This window comes from Pelmatolapia mariae, linkage group LG16_19 (genome assembly GCF_036321145.2).
Source record: "Pelmatolapia mariae isolate MD_Pm_ZW linkage group LG16_19, Pm_UMD_F_2, whole genome shotgun sequence".
Classification (NCBI taxonomy): domain Eukaryota; kingdom Metazoa; phylum Chordata; class Actinopteri; order Cichliformes; family Cichlidae; genus Pelmatolapia; species Pelmatolapia mariae.
Window position 1 is genome coordinate 37,316,277 of NC_086241.1, and position 21,413 is coordinate 37,337,689.

General features: G+C 42.9%; 1 protein-coding gene across 1 annotated transcript; it reads right to left on the reverse strand.

Annotated features, from left to right (window-relative positions):
- Positions 1-13,957: 13,957 nt before the first annotated feature.
- LOC134645543 (trace amine-associated receptor 8a-like) lies at positions 13,958-21,012 on the reverse strand. The gene is made up of 3 exons (XM_063499022.2): positions 20,846-21,012; positions 19,819-20,612; positions 13,958-14,016 (listed from the first exon to the last, which is right to left on the reverse strand). Exons 1-3 carry the CDS (start codon positions 21,010-21,012, stop codon positions 13,958-13,960), a joined length of 1,020 nt encoding a protein of 339 aa, XP_063355092.2.
- Between the last annotated feature and the right edge of the window lie 401 nt (positions 21,013-21,413).

The window sequence follows — 21,413 nt, forward strand, 5'->3', positions numbered from 1 at the left end:
TGTAAAAATCTATGCATGCCTTGACATTTTCTAAAGATGTTCATTATCTATCAGTGAAGGCTGATATTAGCTCAAATTGTAAATGCTTGCAGTGGAAACATTAAAGCTTTTCCTGTTCATCTCTAAGCATGTTTATATAGTATTGATTAGTTTTGGGGGCAGAATACTCAGGTCTTTCTGTTATCTGGGTAACTATTATCCCAGATAGATTACAAATCTATGTCAAACTATGGCGGGTGGGTGGGCAAACATAACAAAACAAAAAAAAACAGTACAAACCTGATTAACAATATCTTTCATTATCAAAAATACCGAACTCACTTTTCAGTACAAGGCTTTTCAGTACTGTTATAATCCTAGACAAAGGGGAGTAGCAATTTTAATAGATAAAATATGAATTTCATAGTACTCGACACACTCGACACAGTTATAGATACAGAGGGTAGATTCTTAATCATTTAATTATCTGTACTTAACAAAAAGCTATGTGTTGTAAGTATATATGGCCCAGATGTTAATGAACCCTCATTCTTTCACATTTTTTCAGTGCACTCTCTTCACACCTAGATTGCACACTTATTCTTGGAGGTGACCTCAACCTGGGACTAATTGAAGAATGGATCGGCTCAACACAGCAGGATGTCAGTGCAATTGGCAGTCCACAAATATAAATTAAAGAATACATGAGCGGTCTTTGCGATGCATGGCACTCCCTTCACCCCAACCATAAGGAATATACTTTCTTCTCACGTGTCCATCACTCCTACTCTCATCTGGATGAGTAGGAGTGAAACATTTTTCTACCTGAAGTGCTTGATGGAGATCATGTTGAGAAACTTCAGAATCACAGTGAGCAAAGAGATTAAAGACAATAAATTGTAAGTAAGCAAGCTTTCAAAGTGAGGACACTTTGGCCTCCTGCCATTTATGTTGAAGAGATATGAAAAGCAGAGTTCAGTTTCCTCCATCTCCAAATAGAGGAGTAGCTGCTGAAATACTGAAGCATTTTTAGCTGATTAATCTACACCCCGCTCCACCCCCCAGTTCTAACTGTCTTGTTATTTTCCAAGGAGACTGATGTACAATTGACAGTTCCTTGGTGCATATGTGTCAAACTCATTTTATACCACGATTCAAAAACAGCCCACTTTGATATTATTCAGGATGAAGAAATAATAAAAAAGTAATGTAAGTAAATGCTCCTTTGACAACAAAAAATCTATCAGCACAACTATTTGGACTTAAATTGTGAGAAACAAATGTGTAAAATTACAGAAAAACTTCGGTAGCTCATTAAACTTTCCCAAACTGTCTTAAATTACAGGATTTTTAATAACTGTAGTCATAAAAAATGTAATTTTCTATAGTAGAAATTGATAAACAGAAATGTTTCTGTTTGTCACAAAGTTGCAGAGGATGCATTAGTTAAGAGTTAGAAGTCATTTGGGGGACCAACAACACACAATGGTGTCTAATAATTCAATTCAATTCAATTTTATTTATATAGCGCCAAATCACAAAAAAAAAGTCGCCTCAAGGCGCTTTATATTGTACAATAGATACAGAGAAAACCCAACAATCATATGACCCCCTATGAGCAAGCACTTTGGTGACAGTGGGAATGAAAAACTCCCTTTTAACAGGAAGAAACCTCCGGCAGAACCAGGCTCAGGGAGGGGCGGGGCCATCTGCCGCGACCGGTTGAGGTGAGAGAAGGAAAACAGGATAAAGTCATGCTGTGGACTAGAGACAGAGATTAATAACAGATATGATTCAATGCAGAGAGGTCTATTAACACATAGTGAGTGAGAAAGATGACTGGAAAGGAAAAACTCAATGCATCATGGGAATCCCCGGCAGCCTACACCTATTGCAGCATAACTAAGGGAGGATTCAGGGTCACCTGGTCCAGCCCTAAATATATGCTTTAGCAAAAAGGAAAGTTTGAAGCCTAATCTTGAAAGTAGAGATAGTGTCTGTCTCCTGAATCCAAACTGGAAGCTGGTTCCACAGAAGAGGGGCCTGAAAACTGAAGGCTCTGCCTCCCATTCTACTTTTAAATACTCTAGGGACAACAAGTAAGCCTGCAGTGCGAAAGCGAAGTGCTCTAATAGGGTGATATGGTACTACAAGGTCATTAAGATAAGATAGGGCCTGATTATTTAAGACCTTGTATGTGAGGAGCAGGATTTTGAATTCTGGATTTAACAGGGAGCCAATGAAGGGAAGCCAATACAGGAGAAATCTGCTCTCTCTTTCTAGTCCCTGTCAGTACTCTTGCTGCAGCATTTTGGATCAGCTGAAGGCTTTTCAGGGAGTTTTTAGGACTTCCTGATAATAATGAATTACAGTAGTCCAGCCTGGAAGTAATAAATGCATGAACTAGTTTTTCAGCGTCACTCTGAGACAGGATATTCTAACTTTAGAGATGTTGCGCAAATGGAGGAAGGCAGTCTTACATATTTGTTTAATATGTGCATTGAAGGACATATCCTGGTCAAAAATGACTCCAAGGTTCCTCACAGCATTACTGGAGGCCAAGGTAATGCCATCCAGAGTAAGAATCTGGTTAGATACCATATTTCTAAGATTTTCAGGGCCAAGTACAATAACCTCATTTATCTGAATTAAGAAGCAGAAAGTTAGCGGCCATCCAGGTCTTTCTGTGTTTAAGACATTCCTGCAGTTTAACTAATTGGTGTGTGTTATCTGGCTTCATGGATAGATAGAGCTGCGTGTCATCTGCATAGCAGTGTAAATGTATGCTATGTCTTCTAATGATGCTGGGGAAGCATGTATAATGTAAACAGAATTGGTCCTAGCACTGAACCCTGTGGAACACCATAATTTACCTTAGTGTGTGAAGAGGACTCTCCATTTACATGCACAAATTGGAGTCTATTAGATAGATATGATACAAACGACTGCAGTGCAGGACCTTTCATACCTACAGCATGTTCTAATCGCGCTAACAGGATATTATGGTCGACAGTATCGAACGCTGCACTTAGATCTAGCAGGACAAGCACAGAGATGAGTCCACTGTCAGAGGCCATAAGAAGATCATTTGCAACCTTCACTAAAGCTGTTTCTGTGCTGTGATGAGCTCTGAAACCTGACTGAAACTCTTCAAATAAGCCATTCCTCTGCAGATGATCTGTTAGCTGTTTGACAACTACTCTTTCAAGGATTTTTGATATGAAAGGAAGGTTGGAGATTGGCCTATAATTAGCTAAGACAGCTGGGTCTAGAGATGCTTTTTAAGTAAAGGTTTAACTACAGTTGATGGTTTGGAGGAAGTAATTATTGAAGTTAACTCAGAAAGATCAATTGGAGAAAAAGAGTCTAACTTAACATCAATGGTACTAAGAGTAGCTGTAGATAATATTACATCTGTGGGATGATTATTGGTAATTTTTTCTCTAATGATTAAAATGTTATTTGTGAAGAAGTTCATGAAGTCATTACTAGTTAGCGTTAAAAGGATGGCTGGCTCAACAGAGCTCTGACTTTTTGTCAGCCTGGCTACAGTGCTGAAGAGAAACCTGGGGTTGTTCTTATTTTCTTCAATCAGTGATGAATAGTAAGATGTTCTGGCTTTGCGGAGGGCTTTCTTATAAATCAGCAAACTATTTCTCCAGGCTAAATGATGATTCTCTAAATTTGTGACACGCCATTTCCTCTCCAGCTTACGAGTTATCTGCTTTAGGCTACTTGTTTGAGAATTATACCACGGAGTCAGGTACTTCTGATTTGAGGCCTTAGTTTTCACCGGAGCTACAGTATCCAGAGTCGTACGTAGTGAGGAGGTAAAATTATTAACAAGATGATCGACCTCTGTTGGAGTAGTGTTCAGATAGCTGCTCTGCTCTGTGTTGGTACAGGGCATTGAAGATGATAACAGTGGGTGGATTATATTCTTAAACTTAGTTACAGCGCTTTCAGAAAGACATCTAGTGTGATAAAGTCTACTCCCCACTGCTGTGTAATCAATTATTGTAAATGTAAATGTTATCAGGAAATGATCAGACAGGAGAGGGTTTTCAGGAAACACTGTTAAATGTTCAGTTTCTATGCCATATGTTAAAACAAGATCTAGAGTGTGATTAAAGTGGTGGATGGGTTCTTTTACATTTTGAGAGAAGCCAATTGAGTCTAATAACAGATTAAATGCAATGTTGAGGCTGTCATTTTTAGCATCTACATGAATGTTAAAATCACCCACAATAATTATTTTATCTGAGCTGAGCACTGAATCAGATAAAAAGTCTGAGAAATCAGAGAGAAACTCTGTGTAGGGCCCAGGTGGACGATATATGATGACAAGTAAGACTGGTTTCTGAGTTTTACAGCTGGGGTGGACAGAGTTAAGCATCAGGCTTTCAAATGAATTAAAACTCTGTCTGGGTCTTTCGTTAATTAATAGGCTGGTGTGAAAAATTGCTGCAACACCGCCGCCTCGGCCTGTGCTTCGAGGTTTCTGGTAGTTAGAATGACTCGGGGCTGTTGATTCATTTAAACTAACATAATCATCCGGCTGCTACCAGGTTTCTGTAAGACAGAGTAAATCAATCTGTTGATCAATTATTAAGTCATGTACTAACAGAGACTTGGAGGAGAGAGACCTTGTCTAATAAGCAACAAATAAGGCAGAGATTTTTGATTGAAAACTGCTATCGAAACACACTGAGAGACAGAGCTGTGCACAAAGGGTGATTGTATCATGGTGAAGCGCCCTTACAAACTTTTAAAAATTCAGGCTGCTTGTGCTTATTCGTGGTGAGCAGCAGATCAAACCAGTTCAGAACTTCAAAAGGCTTCAAGTGCACATTCAGGCCTATAATACTCATTTAGACACTCAGACACTCAGTATCACTGAAATGTATCTGGATACTGCTCTTTTTACGTTGCAATCATCTCTTCACTTTTTAGTGACATGCCTGTTTTTAAACACGACTCCCAAATCTCTCTGTGTACCTGGCCTGTACCACTAACCTTTCTGTCTTTGGAATGTTTTTCCTTCCTTGTTTCTTATAATGGTATGATCCCAGTCTGTCTTGCGTGTCATTAGCCACACGATGTGCCTATCAAAATACTGCCCCATCCCTGCCTGCAGCTAGGCTGAAGAGTTGGCTCCCACATATCAACAGTGTTGGGGAGTAACGGAATACATGTACCGCCGTTACGTATTTAAAATACAAAATATGAGTAACTGTATTCCGTTACAGTTACCGTTTAAAAAGGTGGTATTTAGAATACAGTTACTTTGTTGCAATAAATGGATTACACGGCGGTATTTTCCTGTTTAATATTGTCACGAGTCAGGACTGTTTGGGTTTTGTTTGACAGCTACGTTCTGTTGTTCCAGGCGGCAGCGTTACGGTTGCCATGGTGACGCTCTCTCTCTGCGACTGTGTGTTTCCTGGGTGAGAGAGCGCCTTTTTGTTGTTGTTGTTGTTGTTGTTGTTGCGCTAATAGGCAGAATGCTACAGGCATAGCCCTAAAGAATGTAGCATCATGGGCAGTGTAGTCCGTGCTGCAGGGAGAATGGACTGCCATACCCGTTATGTGTCTGTCAGCGCGAGGAGGGAGAAAAAGGAAAAGTACGAGTTGTCATCGAGCAAAAATGGGAGCTGGAAGCATGTAAATATAATAATAACCACTGCAGCAAACAGAGTGCCTGACGAGCCCAGTTGTAAGTAAGCTATTAAGACTCGACTGTACACTGTGTTCGTGTTTTCCTCCGGAAAAAATAAGTTCCGTTGGAGCAGCCTTTCAACGCCTCTCTCTGTCTCTCGCTAGCAAAGTTGACCCAGACAACAAAGTAAAGCTAGTTTTTGGCTACGAGCCCGACACGGAAAGCGACGTATTAGCCAGAGGTCCCTTTACTACGGTTCGGAGCCGCCCACCTTCAGTAATAGTAATAAATCACATTCATGTAGTTCTAAACAGCACGATAATATATTAAGTAATCCAAAGTATTCAGAATACGTTACTCTCATTGAGTAACGTAACGGAATACGTTACAAAATACATTTTGGGGCATGTGTTCTGTAATCTGTAATGGAATACATTTAAAAGTAACCTTCCCAACACTGCATATCAATTCAGTTTTATTTATATAGCGCCAAATCACAGCAACAGTCGTCTCAAGGCGCTTTGTATTGTAAGGTAGACCCTACAATAATAGATACAGAGAAAAACCCAACAATCATATGACCCCCTATGAGCAAGCACTTTGGCGACAGTGGGAAGGAAAAACTCCCTTTAACAGGAAGAAACCTCCAGCAGAACCAGCCTCAGGGAGGGGCAGGGCCATCTGCTGCGACCGGTTGGGGTGAAAGAAGGAAAACAGGATGAAAGACATGCTGTGGAAGAGAAACAGATTAATAACAGGTACAGATGCAGAGAGGTCTATTAACACATAGTGAGTGAGAAAGGTGACTGGAAAGGAAAAACTCAATGCATCATGGGAATCCCCGGCAGCCTACGTCTATTGCAGCATAACTAAGGGAGGATTTAGGGTCACCTGGTCCAGCCCTAACTATATGCTTTAGGGAAAAGGAAAGTTTGAAGCCTAATCTTAAAAGTAGAGATAGTGTCTGTCTCGGTGCAGCCGAAGATAGCGTAGGCCCCGCTAGCTGTTCCCCGGCAGACCCCAAGCAGCTGGGGAAAGAGGGCGGCTGGGTGACGGTGAGGAGGAAGCATAGTCTTAAACAGAAGCCCCAGGTACACCACCAACCTGTTCATGTGTCTAACTGTTTTTCCCCACTCGGCGACACACCCGCCGGGGGTCAAACTCTGGTAACTGGCGATTCTGTTCTCAGACATGTGAAGCTAGAGACACCGGCAACCATAGTCAATTGTCTTCCAGGGGCCAGAGCAGGCGACATTGAAGGAAATTTAAAACTGCTGGCTAAGGGTAAATGTAAATACAGTAAGATCATAATTCACGTCGGCAGTAATGACACCCGGTTACGCCAATCGGAGGTCACTAAAATCAATATTGAATCGGTGTGTAACTTTGCCAAAACAATGTCGGACTCTGTAGTTTTCTCTGGTCCCCTCCCCAATCAGACTAGGAGTGACATGTTTAGCCGCATGTTCTCCTTAAATTGCTGGCTGTCTGAGTGGTGTCCCAGAAACGATGTGGGCTTCATAGATAATTGGCAAACCTTCTGGAGGAAACCTGGTCTTGTTAGGAGAGACGGCATCCATCCCACTTTGGATGGAGCAGCTCTCATTTCTAGAAATATGGACAAATTTATTAAACCCCCCAAAATATGACTATCCAGAGTTGGGACCAGGAAGCAGAGTTGCAGTCTTACACGCCTCTCTGCAGCTTCTCTCCTCCTGCTACCCCCCCAAAAACCCATCTCCATTGAGACTGTGTCAGCTCCCAAAAAGACAAAAAACAAACCAAAAACCAGCAATAAACAACTTAAACATAAAAAATCACAAAGAAAGAACAATACAGTATCCACATCTGAACCAAAGAGTAAAACAGTGAAATGTGGATTATTAAATATTAGGTCTCTCTCCTCCAAGTCTCTGTTAGTACATGACTTAATAATTGATCAACAAATCGATTTACTCTGCCTTACAGAAACTTGGTTGCAGCCGGATGATTATGTTAGTTTAAATGAATCAACACCCCCGAGTCATTCTAACTACCAGAAACCTCGAAGCACAGGCCGAGGGGGCGGTGTGGCAGCAATTTTTCACACCAGCCTATTAATTAACGAAAGACCCAGACAGACTTTTAATTCATTTGAAAGCCTGATGCTTAGCCTTGTCCAACCCAGCTGTAAAACTCAGAAACCAGTCTTACTTGTTATTATCTATCGTCCACCTGGGTCTTACACAGAGTTTCTCTCTGATTTCTCAGACTTTTTATCTGATTTAGTGCTCAGCTCAGATAAAATAATTATTGTGGGTGATTTTAACATCCATGTAGATGCTAAAAATGACAGCCTCAACATTGCATTTAATCTGTTATTAGACTCAATTGGCTTCTCTCAAAATGTAAAAGAACCCATCCACCACTTTAATCACACTCTAGATCTTGTTTTAACATATGGCATAGAAACTGAACATTTAACAGTGTTTCCTGAAAACCCTCTCCTGTCTGATCATTTCCTGATAACATTTACATTTACAATAATTGATTACACAGCAGTGGAGAGTAGACTTTATCAAAGTAGATGTCTTTCTGAAAGTGCTGTAACTAAGTTTAAGAATATAATCCACCCACTGTTATCATCTTCAATGCCCTGTTCCAACATAGAGCAGAGCAGCTATCTGAACACTACTCCAACAGAGGTCGATTATCTTGTTAATAATTTTACCTCCTCACTACGTACGACTCTGGATACTGTAGCTCCTGTGAAAACTAAGGCCTCAAATCCGAAGTACCTGACTCCGTGGTATAATTCTCAAACACGTAGCCTAAAGCAGATAACTCGTAAGCTGGAGAGGAAATGGCGTGTCACAAATTTAGAGGATCATCATTTAGCCTGGAGAAATAGTTTGCTGATTTATAAGAAAGCCCTCCGCAAAGCCAGAACATCTTACTATTCGTCACTGATTGAAGAAAATAAGAACAACCCCAGGTTTCTCTTCAGCACTGTAGCCAGTCTGACAAAAAGTCAGAGCTCTGTTGAGCCAACCATCCCTTTAACGCTAACTAGTAATGACTTCATGAACTTCTTCACAAATAACATTTTAATCATTAGAGAAAAAATTACCAATAATCATCCCACAGATGTAATATTATCTACAGCTACTCTTAGTACCATTGATGTTAAGTTAGACTCTTTTTCTCCAATTGATCTTTCTGAGTTAACTTCAATAATTACTTCCTCCAAACCATCAACTGTAGTTAAACCTTTACTTAAAAAGCATCTCTAGACCCAGCTGTCTTAGCTAATTATAGGCCAATCTCCAACCTTCCTTTCATATCAAAAATCCTTGAAAGAGTAGTTGTCAAACAGCTAACAGATCATCTGCAGAGGAATGGCTTATTTGAAGAGTTTCAGTCAGGTTTCAGAGCTCATCACAGCACAGAAACAGCTTTAGTGAAGGTTGCAAATGATCTTCTTATGGCCTCTGACAGTGGACTCATCTCTGTGCTTGTCCTGCTAGACCTCAGTGCAGCGTTTCATACTGTTGATCATAATATCCTATTAGAGCGATTAGAACATAGGTATTACATACATAGGTGTAGGTATTACAGGTACTGTGCTGCAGTGGTTTGTATCATATCTATCTAATAGACTCCAATTTGTTCAAGTAAATGGAGAGTCCTCTTCACACACTAAGGTCAATTATGGTGTTCCACAGGGTTCAGTGCTAGGACCAATTCTATTTACATTATACATGCTTCCCCTAGGCAGCATCATTAGAAGACATAGCATAAATTTTCACTGCTATGCAGATGACACGCAGCTCTATCTATCCATGAAGCCAGGTAACACACACCAATTAGTTAAACTGCAGGAATGTCTTAAAGACATAAAGACCTGGATGGCCGCTAACTTTCTGCTTCTTAATTCAGATAAAACTGAGGTTATTGTACTTGGCCCTAAAAATCTTAGAAATATGGTATCTAACCACATTCTTACTCTGGATGGCATTACCTTGGCCTCCAGTAATGCTGTGAGGAACCTTGGAGTCATTTTTGACCAGGACATGTCCTTCAAGGCACATATTAAACAAATATGTAAGACTGCTTTCTTCCATTTGCGCAACATCTCTAAAATTAGAAATATCCTGTCTCAGAGTGACGCTGAAAAACTAGTTCATGCATTTATTACTTCCAGGCTGGACTACTGTAATTCCTTATTATCAGGATGTCCTAAAAACTCGCTGAAAAGCCTTCAGCTGATCCAAAATGCTGCAGCAAGGGTACTGACAGGGACTAGAAAGAGAGAGCATATTTCTCCTGTTTTGGCTTCCCTTCATTGGCTTCCTGTTAAATCCAGAATTGAATTCAAAATCCTGCTCCTCACATACAAGGTCTTAAAAAATCAGGCCCCATCTTATCTTAATGACCTTGTAGTGCCATATCACCCTATTAGAGCACTTCGCTCTCGCTCTGCAGGCCTACTTGCTGTCCCTAGAGTATTTAAAAGTAGAATGGGAGGGAGAGCCTTCAGTTTTCAGCCCCCTCTTCTGTGGAACCAGCTTCCAGTTTGGATTCGGGAGACAGACACTATCTCTACTTTCAAGATTAGGCTTAAAACTTTCCTTTTTGCTAAAGCATATAGTTAGGGCTGGACCAGGTGACCCTGGATCCTCCCTTAGTTATGCTGCAATAGACGTAGGCTGCCGGGGATTCCCATAATGCATTGAGTTTTTCCTTTCCAGTCACCTTTCTCACTCAGTATGTGTTAATAGACCTATCTGCATCGAATCATATCTGTCATTAATCTGTCTCTCTTCCACAGCATGTCTTTCATCCTGTTTTCCTTCTCTCACCCCAACCGGTCGCAGCAGATGGCCGCCCCTCCCTGAGCCTGGTTCTGCCGGAGGTTTCTTCCTGTTAAAAAGGAGTTTTTCCTTCCCACTGTCGCCAAAGTGCTTGCTCATAGGGGGTCATATGATTGTTGGGTTTTTCTCTGTATTTATCATTGTGCTATCTACTGTAAAATATAAAGCGCCTTGAGGCGACTTTTATTGTGATTTGGCGCTATATAAATAAAATTGAATTGAATTGAATTGAATTGAATTGAATTCAATTCAATTGAATCCTGAATCCAAACTGGAAGCTGGTTCCACAGAAGAGGGGCCATATCGAAAGGCCATTAATGATTGACCTATGAAATTGTCTCGCAGGCTAGATATAATTGTATCGCGGGTCACATTAGGCCCCTGGGCCATACATTTGATACCCCCGCTTTAGAGGGTCTCAAGCTACACCCCAGTGATGATGATAAATAAGGGTCCTGCGCAGTATTTTTGCTTGTCCTATGACTGCACAGGTATCAGATATTGTTCCTGGGATCTGCTGGAGCAACTTCCCTGGCTTTGAGGGTCACTGCAAAGTCTCGTCCTTTTGCCATCTTATTATCCCACCTGATCACCAGCAGGGCGTAGGTGTTGATTGCCCGGATCTTGTTCTTCCCGTTCAGGTGACTCCTCATGGCTTGCCAGACCCTCTGCAGGTATTAGGTGGTTGCAGCTTTTCCTCTTCGTGGTTCCCATTTTCCCATGGGATTCTCAGGTCCTTGTAGCTCTCCTCTATGTCTGCAATGTTGCCTTCTGATAGTGCAATCCCCACTGAGTCATAGGCCTTCTTGTAAATCAATCCAGACAGTGCACAGGTTGGTCAGTCTGGTCTTGCAGTCTTGGGCAGTTTCTCTATCTATCAGGAGCTGGTGTTATGCAGCCTGTTGGAGCGGGGGGGCTAGGAGGAGGAGTTGGCTGTCCGATTGGTGTCTGGAACGTGGGGCCTCCCTGCTGCTGCCGAGTCGGGGCAGTCTGCTTCTCTCCACCCCAGGGAAAAGGGTAACACTACCTGGGTCTGGGTGCAGTTTCCCCCTCCAGGGGCAAGGGTACCTAGACCCGGTTCTTAGAGTACGCTTGGGGAGTGTGATTGTGTGTACAGTGTCTCTTTATGTCTGTCTGCACGTTGGGTGAGTGTTGAGTAATTGCATATGAGAGCATGAGGGTGGGAATGGATGTTTGTATCTGTGTGTGCCTGTATGTCTGTGTCTATATGTCAGGTTGGGTATCAGACGCCACCTCTCTGGGGACATCTCAGGCCCTCCAAGGTTTGGAGGCCTATCTCCCCCCACCACTTCCCCTGCCGGTGGCGGACGCCCTCAGACATTGGTGCGTTGGTGGTTCTTTGTGTCCGAGGATGGGCGTCCAGGTACACACCGGCTCACTCCTTGGTGGCTGCTTGTCGGGGCCTGGAGCCTGGGGCTCGCTTGGGCCACTTCGGGGGTGGGGTGCCCTCAGCCTCTCGGCCTGGGGCTTGGTCACTCTGGCACAGCTGGCTGCCGGCGGAGCTCACGGGCACGTCACTGCAACCCCCCTTGGTTTCTGCTCCGCGGCTGCTGAGTGACCCCTCATCTGGGGCTCTCCTCAGCTCTTTCTGGGATAGTGGCGCGGCTGCCCCTCTGTTGGTCTTCCTTGTCTCTTGTGTTCTGAGGGCCTCTGGATGTCTGGAGTCTTGATCTCCTCCATACCTGCTTCATGCCCTGGAGGACTGGGCTGTGGCTCCCCACACCCTCTAGCAGATCATTACATGAAGGAACCTTTTAAAAACAAGCGTGTTCATGCTCACAGGTGTACACATGGGTGCTCACACACACTAACTACACCCTTTTTGGCTGCTACCTCAAAGCACACTGTCGATCTTACGTGCTGCACAATAATGTTTAATATTTAGTTTTTACTGTTACATTCCCATAGATCATCGTGATGTTGTTTATTATGTTGCTCTTTTTTTTCTTCTGCTTGTTTTCTCTTTTTCTTTCTCAGCAGGTGATCCAGGTGATTGATAGATGTATTTTTTGTCTGCTTATTTTGTTGGTTTTTGTTTTTTGCCCTTTATCCCCGTCCCTCTTCCGCTGGTTTTCTTTCCCTCTTTCTTTCTCCCCTTTCTTTTCCCCAGTCAAGTCTGTCCCGTATTCAGCAAGTGAAAATAAAATAAACAATAAAAGGTGAATCAAATAGACCATTACGGCAAGGCTGGGATGGTCCATTTGGTAAAGTAAATCCGTTGGGCATCTTTCTTTGCCTTTAGACAATAATTCTGATGGCAAAAGAGCCAAACGGGACAGGCAAAAAAAAAAAAAAAAAAGGGGCCCACTCATGTATTAGTGCCCAGTCTCGAGTGGTGGTGATGATATTTCCCCCCCAATATCCTGGCTCCCCTTGCCTTAGCATTTGTGTTGTAACTCACCCCCTCTCCAGTTGTGATAGCAGTTCCTTCTTCCGAATGTTGGACCACTGAGCTTATTATGTCATGTGTAGTGAAGCCAGTACACAAGATGGACTCAAATGCAGATTCTGACAGGGACTGAAATAAAGTTTAGTACAAAAATGAGAGTGACATGGTGCATGGGGGCTCAGCCCCGGAGCAGGGGACCTCTGGTGCACCGGCCCAACTGGAGGGCTCTCTAACTGGTGGGGAGGCTGTTACATCTTTGCAGGAGGTCTCCTCTCTACAGGAGCACACTCTGCAGATGGGGGAGAGATATTGGAGAGGTGGAGAATGACTCAACCTGTGTGTCTATTGTCTTGTGTAGTCTGGGAGAAGATTGGATGATGGGGTGGGTGCAGTTTTCTCTGCGGTGGGGTCGGGTGGGCTGCCCCGGACTCTGTGGGGCCGGGTGGTGCTGGTGCTGTGGGCCCCGGTCCGGATGGGCCTGGCCCCCTTGCCCTGGTGGGTTCCAGAGTGTGGGGGTGCTTACTGGGGTCAGCGGGGGAGCTGGCCCCAGGGAGGGGCCGCCTTTCTTCCCTCCCCATCCTCAGCTGCCTCCCTCTTCCCGCTCCACCACACCCACACACACGCAGGGCTTGGGGTGCAGGTGTGTCACCAGGGTGCAGGGGAGGCACTCCCCCTCTGTCCCCTTCTGGCCGCCTGTGCCTCAATTTTATTCCGCAACCTAGACATCTGCATTACTCATACTCTCATAACACATACATATAGGGCCTTGGGGGTGGGCACTTTATACAGCATCCAGAGGACGGTCTGTGTATTCAAACCCACCTCTGGCGCTGGTGCCCTACCCTCAATTTTAAATGCATATAGACACTGAGGGTTTTCGGGAGGAGCCGTGCTGCTCTCTGGCAGGAAGCACCATGCCCTCCTGTGTTTTAAATGCACTTTAGAACAACACGCAGCAACACTACATTTGAGCAGGCGGGGGGAGATTTGGGGTCTTCACTCGCCCCCGTTCTGTTAACCGTCAGGGCTGGGGGTCTGGGATGCGGGGGTTCCCTGCTACTGCAGATAAGGAGGCGGTCTGCTTTCCTCCACCCCAGAGAGAAGGGTTACATCTCCTGGGTCTGTGTACGGTTTGCCCCTCTGGGGGCAGGGGTACCTGGACCTGGGATATAGAGCATGTTTGGGGAGTGTGAGTGTGTGTACAGTGTCTATTTGTGTCTGTCTCCACGTCGGGTGAGTGCCGAGTATTTGTTTGTGTATATGGGGGTGGGAATGCAAGTTTGTGTCTGCGTGCGCCTGTTCGTCTGTGTCCATATGTCAGGTCGGGTCTTAGACTCCACCTCTCTGGGAACATCTCAGGCTCTCCGAGGTATGGAGGCCTATCTCCCCTCACCACACTCCCTGCCAGTGGCTGATGCCTTCAGACGTTGGTGTGTTGGTGGTTCTTTGTGTTTGGGGTTGGGCGCTCATGTATGTACCGGTTCACTCCTGGTGGCCGATTGGCGGGGCCTGGCGCCTGTGGCCCGGCTGGGCTCCTTCCGGGGGGTTGGGGTGCCCTCAGGCCTCTGGCCTCTGGGCCTGAGGCCCGGTCCTCTCTGGCCCGTGGGCACGTCACTGCAACCCCCTCTGGCCTCTGCTCAGTGGCTGCTGGGTGACCTCTCGTTTGGGGCTCTCCTCAGCTCTTCCCAGGAGGGTGGTACGATTGCCCCCCTGGTGGGCCTCCTTGGGTCCTCGTATTCTGGGGCCACTGGATGTCTGGGGCCTGGATCTCCTCCATACCTGCTTCATGCCCTGGGGGACCGGGCTATGACTCCCCACACTCCCTAGCAGATCGTTACATGGAGAAACCTTTTGAACACAAGCGTGCTGATCCACACAGGTGTGCACACAGGTGTACACACGGGTGTTCACAGACACAAACTACACCTTTCTTCTGCTTCTACCTCAAAGCACATTATGCGCTGTCGATCTTGCGTGCTGCACAATAACATGTAATATTTAGTATCTACTGTTAGCTAGTTTAGTGTGATTGTGTTGTATTCATTATGTTGCTCTTCCTTGTTTGTTTTCTCTTCTGTTTTTTCTTATCTCCATACAGGTGATCCAGGTGTTTTGTTTGTTTTTCTTTTTTTTCTTCCCCCCTTTCTCACCATCTCTTCTCCCCTCTGTTTTTCTTTCTCTCCCTCTCTTTCTTTCATTCTTTCTCCCTGCCCTATCCCCCAGTCATGTCTGTCACGTCTGTAACAACCGAAAATCAAATCAAATAAATACATAATTATAATAAAGGTCAATCAAATGGACCAATATGGGAAGGCCATGATGATCCAATTGGTGAAGTAAAGCCGCTTGGCATCTTTCTTGGCCTTCAGACAACAATTCTGATGGCTAAAGATCCAAACGGGACATGCAAAAAAAATAAATAAATAAAATAATGAGAGTGACAGTGTCACAGTCTGGATGAGGCAGACTGTATGTGTTGCAAAAAAGGACTCAAATGCAGACCAAAAACAGAATGTGAGACTTGACGTGGATTAACAGAAAATGAGCAGTTTATTAAGGATGGCAAAAAAAAATACGAACAAAGGGCATGGGTGAAACTAAACAATAACCTAAACTGTGTGAACTAAAACTAAAACATAAAAAAACCTTAAACATGGTGAACTGACATGGATACCTGAAGACGAGGTGGAACGACTGAAAACACACGGACTAAATAGACACAGGAAGCTAATGAGGGAATTAGGAAACATGGGGAAACAGCTGACACACATGAACATAACGATGTCACATGGAGTGTAAAACTAAACACAACACAGGAACTCTTCAAAATAAAACAGGAAACATAATGAGATGCAGACATGAGAACATGAACTTGACAACATAAGACACATCAGACATGAAGCACATGAAGGGCAAGGGAGACTTAACAGGGGTTGAAAACACAAGGGGAAACTAATAAGCAAATGAACTTAGATAACTTAATGAACTTAAATATAAACCATAAACATCTAAATAAAATAAAACTCAAAATGCTGGGTTAAAAGACCCAGGATCGTGACAGACAGTAAACAAGATAACATGACCTGGGGCTATATACAAGGGAATGGTTTATGTACTGGGATCTGTGCGGGGAGGTTTATATAGGGGTTAGGCAAAAAGGGCAAAAACAATGAATGTAAACATGAGGCTATATACAAGGGCAGGGGCAGAAGTGTGTGACTGTGAACTAAATTCTGTGGCTGTGAAACGTGAGTTAGTGACTGTATACAAGCAAGGGGAACACTTTGCATGAGAATCATGAACTAATGTTAATCAGAAACATGATATGCAGAGAGCAATATAACAGGAGTGAGGAACCAGAGAGGGAATTTGACCTGATGAGGGAACGGGGAAAATAATGCCAGAGGTCAGTGCCACTGAAACAGAGGGAGAGCAGAGTCAGAGTTGTGTCGGAAGGTAATTGATGAACTGAATCCAAGGGGTAGTAGATAAATTACTTACTCTTCTGTACGTGACAGGAGGGAGCAAGGTCTGGGTGAGTATGTGAATAAAGTAATTCACGATTCCAGATGGAGTGGTAGGGAGGCAGGCAGGTAAAGACAGTGAAGACTTAAAATGGAGGAGAGACCAGCGACAGGAGACGAAAAGGCTATTGCAGCGCGTGGAGGTAATAATCCAAGAACTGACTGTGAACACGGGATAACAAGGTAAGCAACTGCACTAGAACACACAAGAGATGCAAAGTAGCTGAGAACTAGCGCTGATGAGCTGACGATCTGGTGAAGATCAGTTGTGAACGCTGGTCTTAAATGCTGCCACGGTGATTATCTCAAGGTGTGAATCCAGCAGAGAAACTAGGTCACCTCTGCCCAGAGGAGAAGACACGCTGCACTGTGGATAACATACCCCCACTCACCCAGACCATGACATAATAGTTGTTTTGAATTCAATTCAATTAAATTCAATTTTATTTATATAGCGCCAAATCACAACAAAACTCGCCTCAAGGCGCTTTATATTGTACAGTAGATACAGAGAAAAGCCCAACAATCATATGACCCCCTGTGAGCAAGCACTTTGGCGACAGTGGGAAGGAAAAACTCCCTTTTAACAGGAAGAAACCTCCGACAGAACCAGGCTCAGGGAGGGGCGGCCATCTGCTGCGACCGGTTGGGGTGGGAGAAGGAAAACAGGATAAAGACATGCTGTGGAAGAGAGACAGAGATTAATAACAGATATGATTTAATGCAGAGAGGTCTTGCTGTTAGTCTGAATGCTGGGTATTGAAGATTCCATAGTTCCCACATGCTCTTCATGTTGTCATACGAGGTCTGGGTCCGTGAGCTTGCGATGTGTTTTGAGGTCCAGCTGTTTTCCTCTATCCCATTGGGGTAGAGCTGGAGGTAGTTTCTCTACCATAGATCACCTGCAAGCCGTCAAACACAATCAATTGTCATTTAAATGGACCGGTGGGCCATCCAGTTATCACCAGATTATCAGCTCACCAGTGTGGTAACCAGCCCAACCCAGCTAACACACTCTCTAGTTAACCTGTTTTTCCTTGTTTCCAGTGTTTACCCTGATTGCCTCAGATTTTGTCTTCTGTGCCTTCATTCACCTGCAGTTGGACGCCGATCATTGCCTTCTGCCTCGTCATTACTTACCTCTTGGCCACCGCTGCTGCTTTCTCAAAGCCACTCCTCGCTTGTCTGCCTGCCCACATTTGGTCTGTTTCTCATGGACCTTCGCCTTTTCAGTTACTTTTCCCATCATCCCAACTACACTGAATACCAATGAAGGCTTGGTCATAACCATTTCATGGAAACTCTGCCTAACACATTCTCCCTGGATTCACTGCTCTAACTGCCCTCTCCTCTCTCACAGATCTGCCTGACTACTCACAGTCTCCACTCCTATGGCCAGTCATGTGAATTATCTTCTGACTGAATATTGAATAGAGGAACTTTAACTGATTATTTTCCTCTATGTTTTTCACCTGGGTTCCGTACTTGAGTCCGAACCATACCTTATTGAATTTGACACATGTAACCCCTTCCACCAGGGTTACTTGTATAGTAGCATTCAAATGTTTTAGGACCCCATGTTTTCCAGTTATTTATTGCAGTTCAAGTTGTTTAAGTCCACTGAATAGCTTGAAATGGTACAAAGGTAAGTGGTGATCTGCCAAAAAAAAAGGAAAGAAAAAAAATGGTAAGTTTACCCAAAAATGAAAAATACTGTACATTTCAGAATTATACAAAAAGGCCTTTTTCTGGGAACACAACATGGGTTAACAGTTTAAAGCTGTTCTGCAGCAATGGAGGTTGATGAGGCCTTGAAAGCTGCTGCTACTAACTCCAACAGGTGTTCCAACTTTTCTGGATTACTTACAGCCTCCTCTGTCTGCATAAAAGCAGTGCTGGAACACACTGTGGTACCATACCCTTGTGAGCATCAGTTGAACAGTATTGTACTTCAGAAAGTAGTGTTTTGCAAGAAAAAATCCAATTAACAATGGAAGAGAGACAGACCATCATAACACTTATAAATGTAGGTCTGTCCTACAGAGAAATTGCAAAGAAAGTCAAGGTGTCGATGAGTACAGTTTCCTTCACCATCCAAAGGCTCAGAAACAAACTGTGACAGGAAGAGGTCTGCAGACCCAAAGACAACTGAATCAGAGGACAGGTTTCTGAGAGCTAACAGCTTGTTTGATGGTGTCTCACAGAACAACAGCTTAATAGTGGTCGTAGTGAGCAAGTCTCAGTTTCAACTGTGAAGAGAAGACTCTGAGTTGCAGATTTGACAGGACGAGTTGCAGCAAGAAAACCATTGGTAAGATGTCAGGATAAGACAAAGAGGCTTGTCTGGGCCATGAAACACCGCCGTTGGAATGCTGCAAATGGATGGTCTGGGGCTGTTTGCTGCATCTAGGGTCAGTGACTTACAGAGTGAGAAGCACCCTGAACTAAAACAGCTACCACAGCATTCTGCAGCGCCATGCAATACCCGCAATATACACCTAGTTAATCGGGGGTTCATCCTACAGCAACGGGTGTGTTCAGCTGTTATATTTGCCAAAGGGGGTTACTTATATGAGTCAAAAGTTTAGAATACATTTTGGTCTATAAACTGATTCCATGATTTCTTTTTTAATCCCAATTGCTTAGTTGTACCATGCTTTCATTTCAGAGTGCAATGAGACATTAAACTGCATAATATTCAATAAAAAAATGTAAAAATTGTGTTCAAAAACTTTTGACCAGTAGTGTACATATATACTAGCAGGCAAAAGTGGCTATTTTTAAGAATCTAAAATATAAAACATGTTTTGAGTTATTTCACACTTTTTTTTACTACATAATTTCATATGTGTTCATTCATCATTTCAGCCTCAGTGAGAAGCTACAATGTAAACTGTCATGAAAATAAACAAAAAACATTGTTTAACTGTTTATTTTTTACTTATTTTTTAAAACATTACTTTCTAATATTGTTGATGGCTGTCCTTCGAGCCTATGAAAACATTACAAAACAAAGAGTATATGCTAATGTCTGCGGTCACAGAAAGTGCTCGAGAAAGTATTTTATCTTAATTTAGTGTACAAAGTACCAGGAAACTGGTCTTTTGTAATTGCAAGTACTCATGTAGAAGCAGATACATATATAAATATGTTGGCTAACATATTGCTTTATCTGAACTTTCTGATAATTAAATCCATGTTAAATCCAGACAGTATCGTTCTTAGACGACGCTAGAGTATAAAAAAGACAAAATATTTTAAGGAAAGGTAAAATTTGATCACTTTATCAAAGTTTTCACATCTGTCATTCAACAAGTCTTCATTGTGACTAAGTACATTGTCCTGTTTATGGGTACGGTTTTAAAAAGTGTTCTTAATGCATGTTAGTCTCACGGGAGTCAGACTGCAGTATTTGAAGAGTAGCAATAAGTTTGATTGACTTTCTGAACCAGGGATAAAAAAAGACATAAATGATAGGGTTTACGCAAGAGTTAAAGTACACCAAACATATTACAAAGGCAGCAGATGAAGCATTTAGGAAGTTATCTTGGCCTGTGAGAGCAACGCAGTAATATGGACACATACATATAAGAAACACAACTACAACAACACCAAGAGTACGGGCTGCTTTCAGCTCCGATTTCGTAACAGTTACTGTAACTGATCGCTGATGAGTGACTGCAAGTTGACACCTCATGGCACGAGCCTGAGACACAGCCACCACAAACACTCTCAGATACAGAACTACAATCACAGTAATGGGAATAATGAAGGAAAACAAAACATCAAAAAGCCCAGCAATGTAGTTAACGACAAAGACACACTCTCCAATGCAAGAGTTATACTTTCCTGGTTGTTTCAAGTTATCCTTCACAATCAAACTCTGAAAGATCACAGAAAAAATCCAACACAAACATATACAGATTTTAACTCTTTGTTGTGTGATTTTGGTGGAGTAATGCAGAGGGTAACAAATAGCCAAATACCTATCAGCAGATATGATCACCATGGTTCCTATTGAGGCTGAAGTAATAATGAATGCTAGATACTGATACAGAGTGCACATGATGTCACCGAGGAACCAGCATCCATCTATGAGCACTATTTGAAAGAACATAAGGAGACCTACAAAGAAATCAGCGACAGCCAGAGAGAGAAGGAGGAAGTTGGTGGGGGTGTGGAGCTGCCTGGGGAGAAAGAGGAGCATCATATTTAGTTTCCTGCATCAAAAGTTTATGTGGATGCACATACAACAAAAGCTGAAATAGAAATGCACTTCATTAAAAAAAGGTCAACTCTTACTTGAAGGTACAGATCATATTATGGTTTTAATTACTATTTTCTATGTTGCTACACAGCACAATTAATTAAACTATTAAATAATTATTCAATATTTGGAGATAATGAAACATTTTCATACCTGAAGTGTGAGATGGAGATAATGACCAGCAGGTTAAGAATCACAGTAAGCAAAGAAATGAAGGAGAGCAGAATGTAAGTCAGCATGATCTCAAAGTGAGGACGCTTTGGCCTCCTGCAGGAGATATTAAGGAGTTTTGGAAAGCAGAGTTCAGTTTCCTCCATCATCACAGTGAGGCGAGCTGCTAATCATATTCTGTGTCATACAGCATATATCTTTATCCTCCCCTTTTTATTAAATGCCACACCTTCAGAAGCAGACACAGAGATGCTGCTGTGCTTTCCATATTCTTTGAATTTCATAACTTCTTTAGAATTTCACAATAAAAATCTTGCTATTTACTTGAGGACACTAAAATTTTTGGATTATAATTAACTATATTTTATCCTTGAGGGTACAGGATTTTCATGGGCAAGCTAAAGAACGGCGTTGATGACAATGAGAGCAGAAATAGTACTAAGTGATAGAAATATGTAAAAAGCAGGCGTGGGACTCGATTAAAAATAATCTTATTAATTACAGGCTTCGTAATGAATTAATCTTGATTAATCACATTTAATCGCTCAAA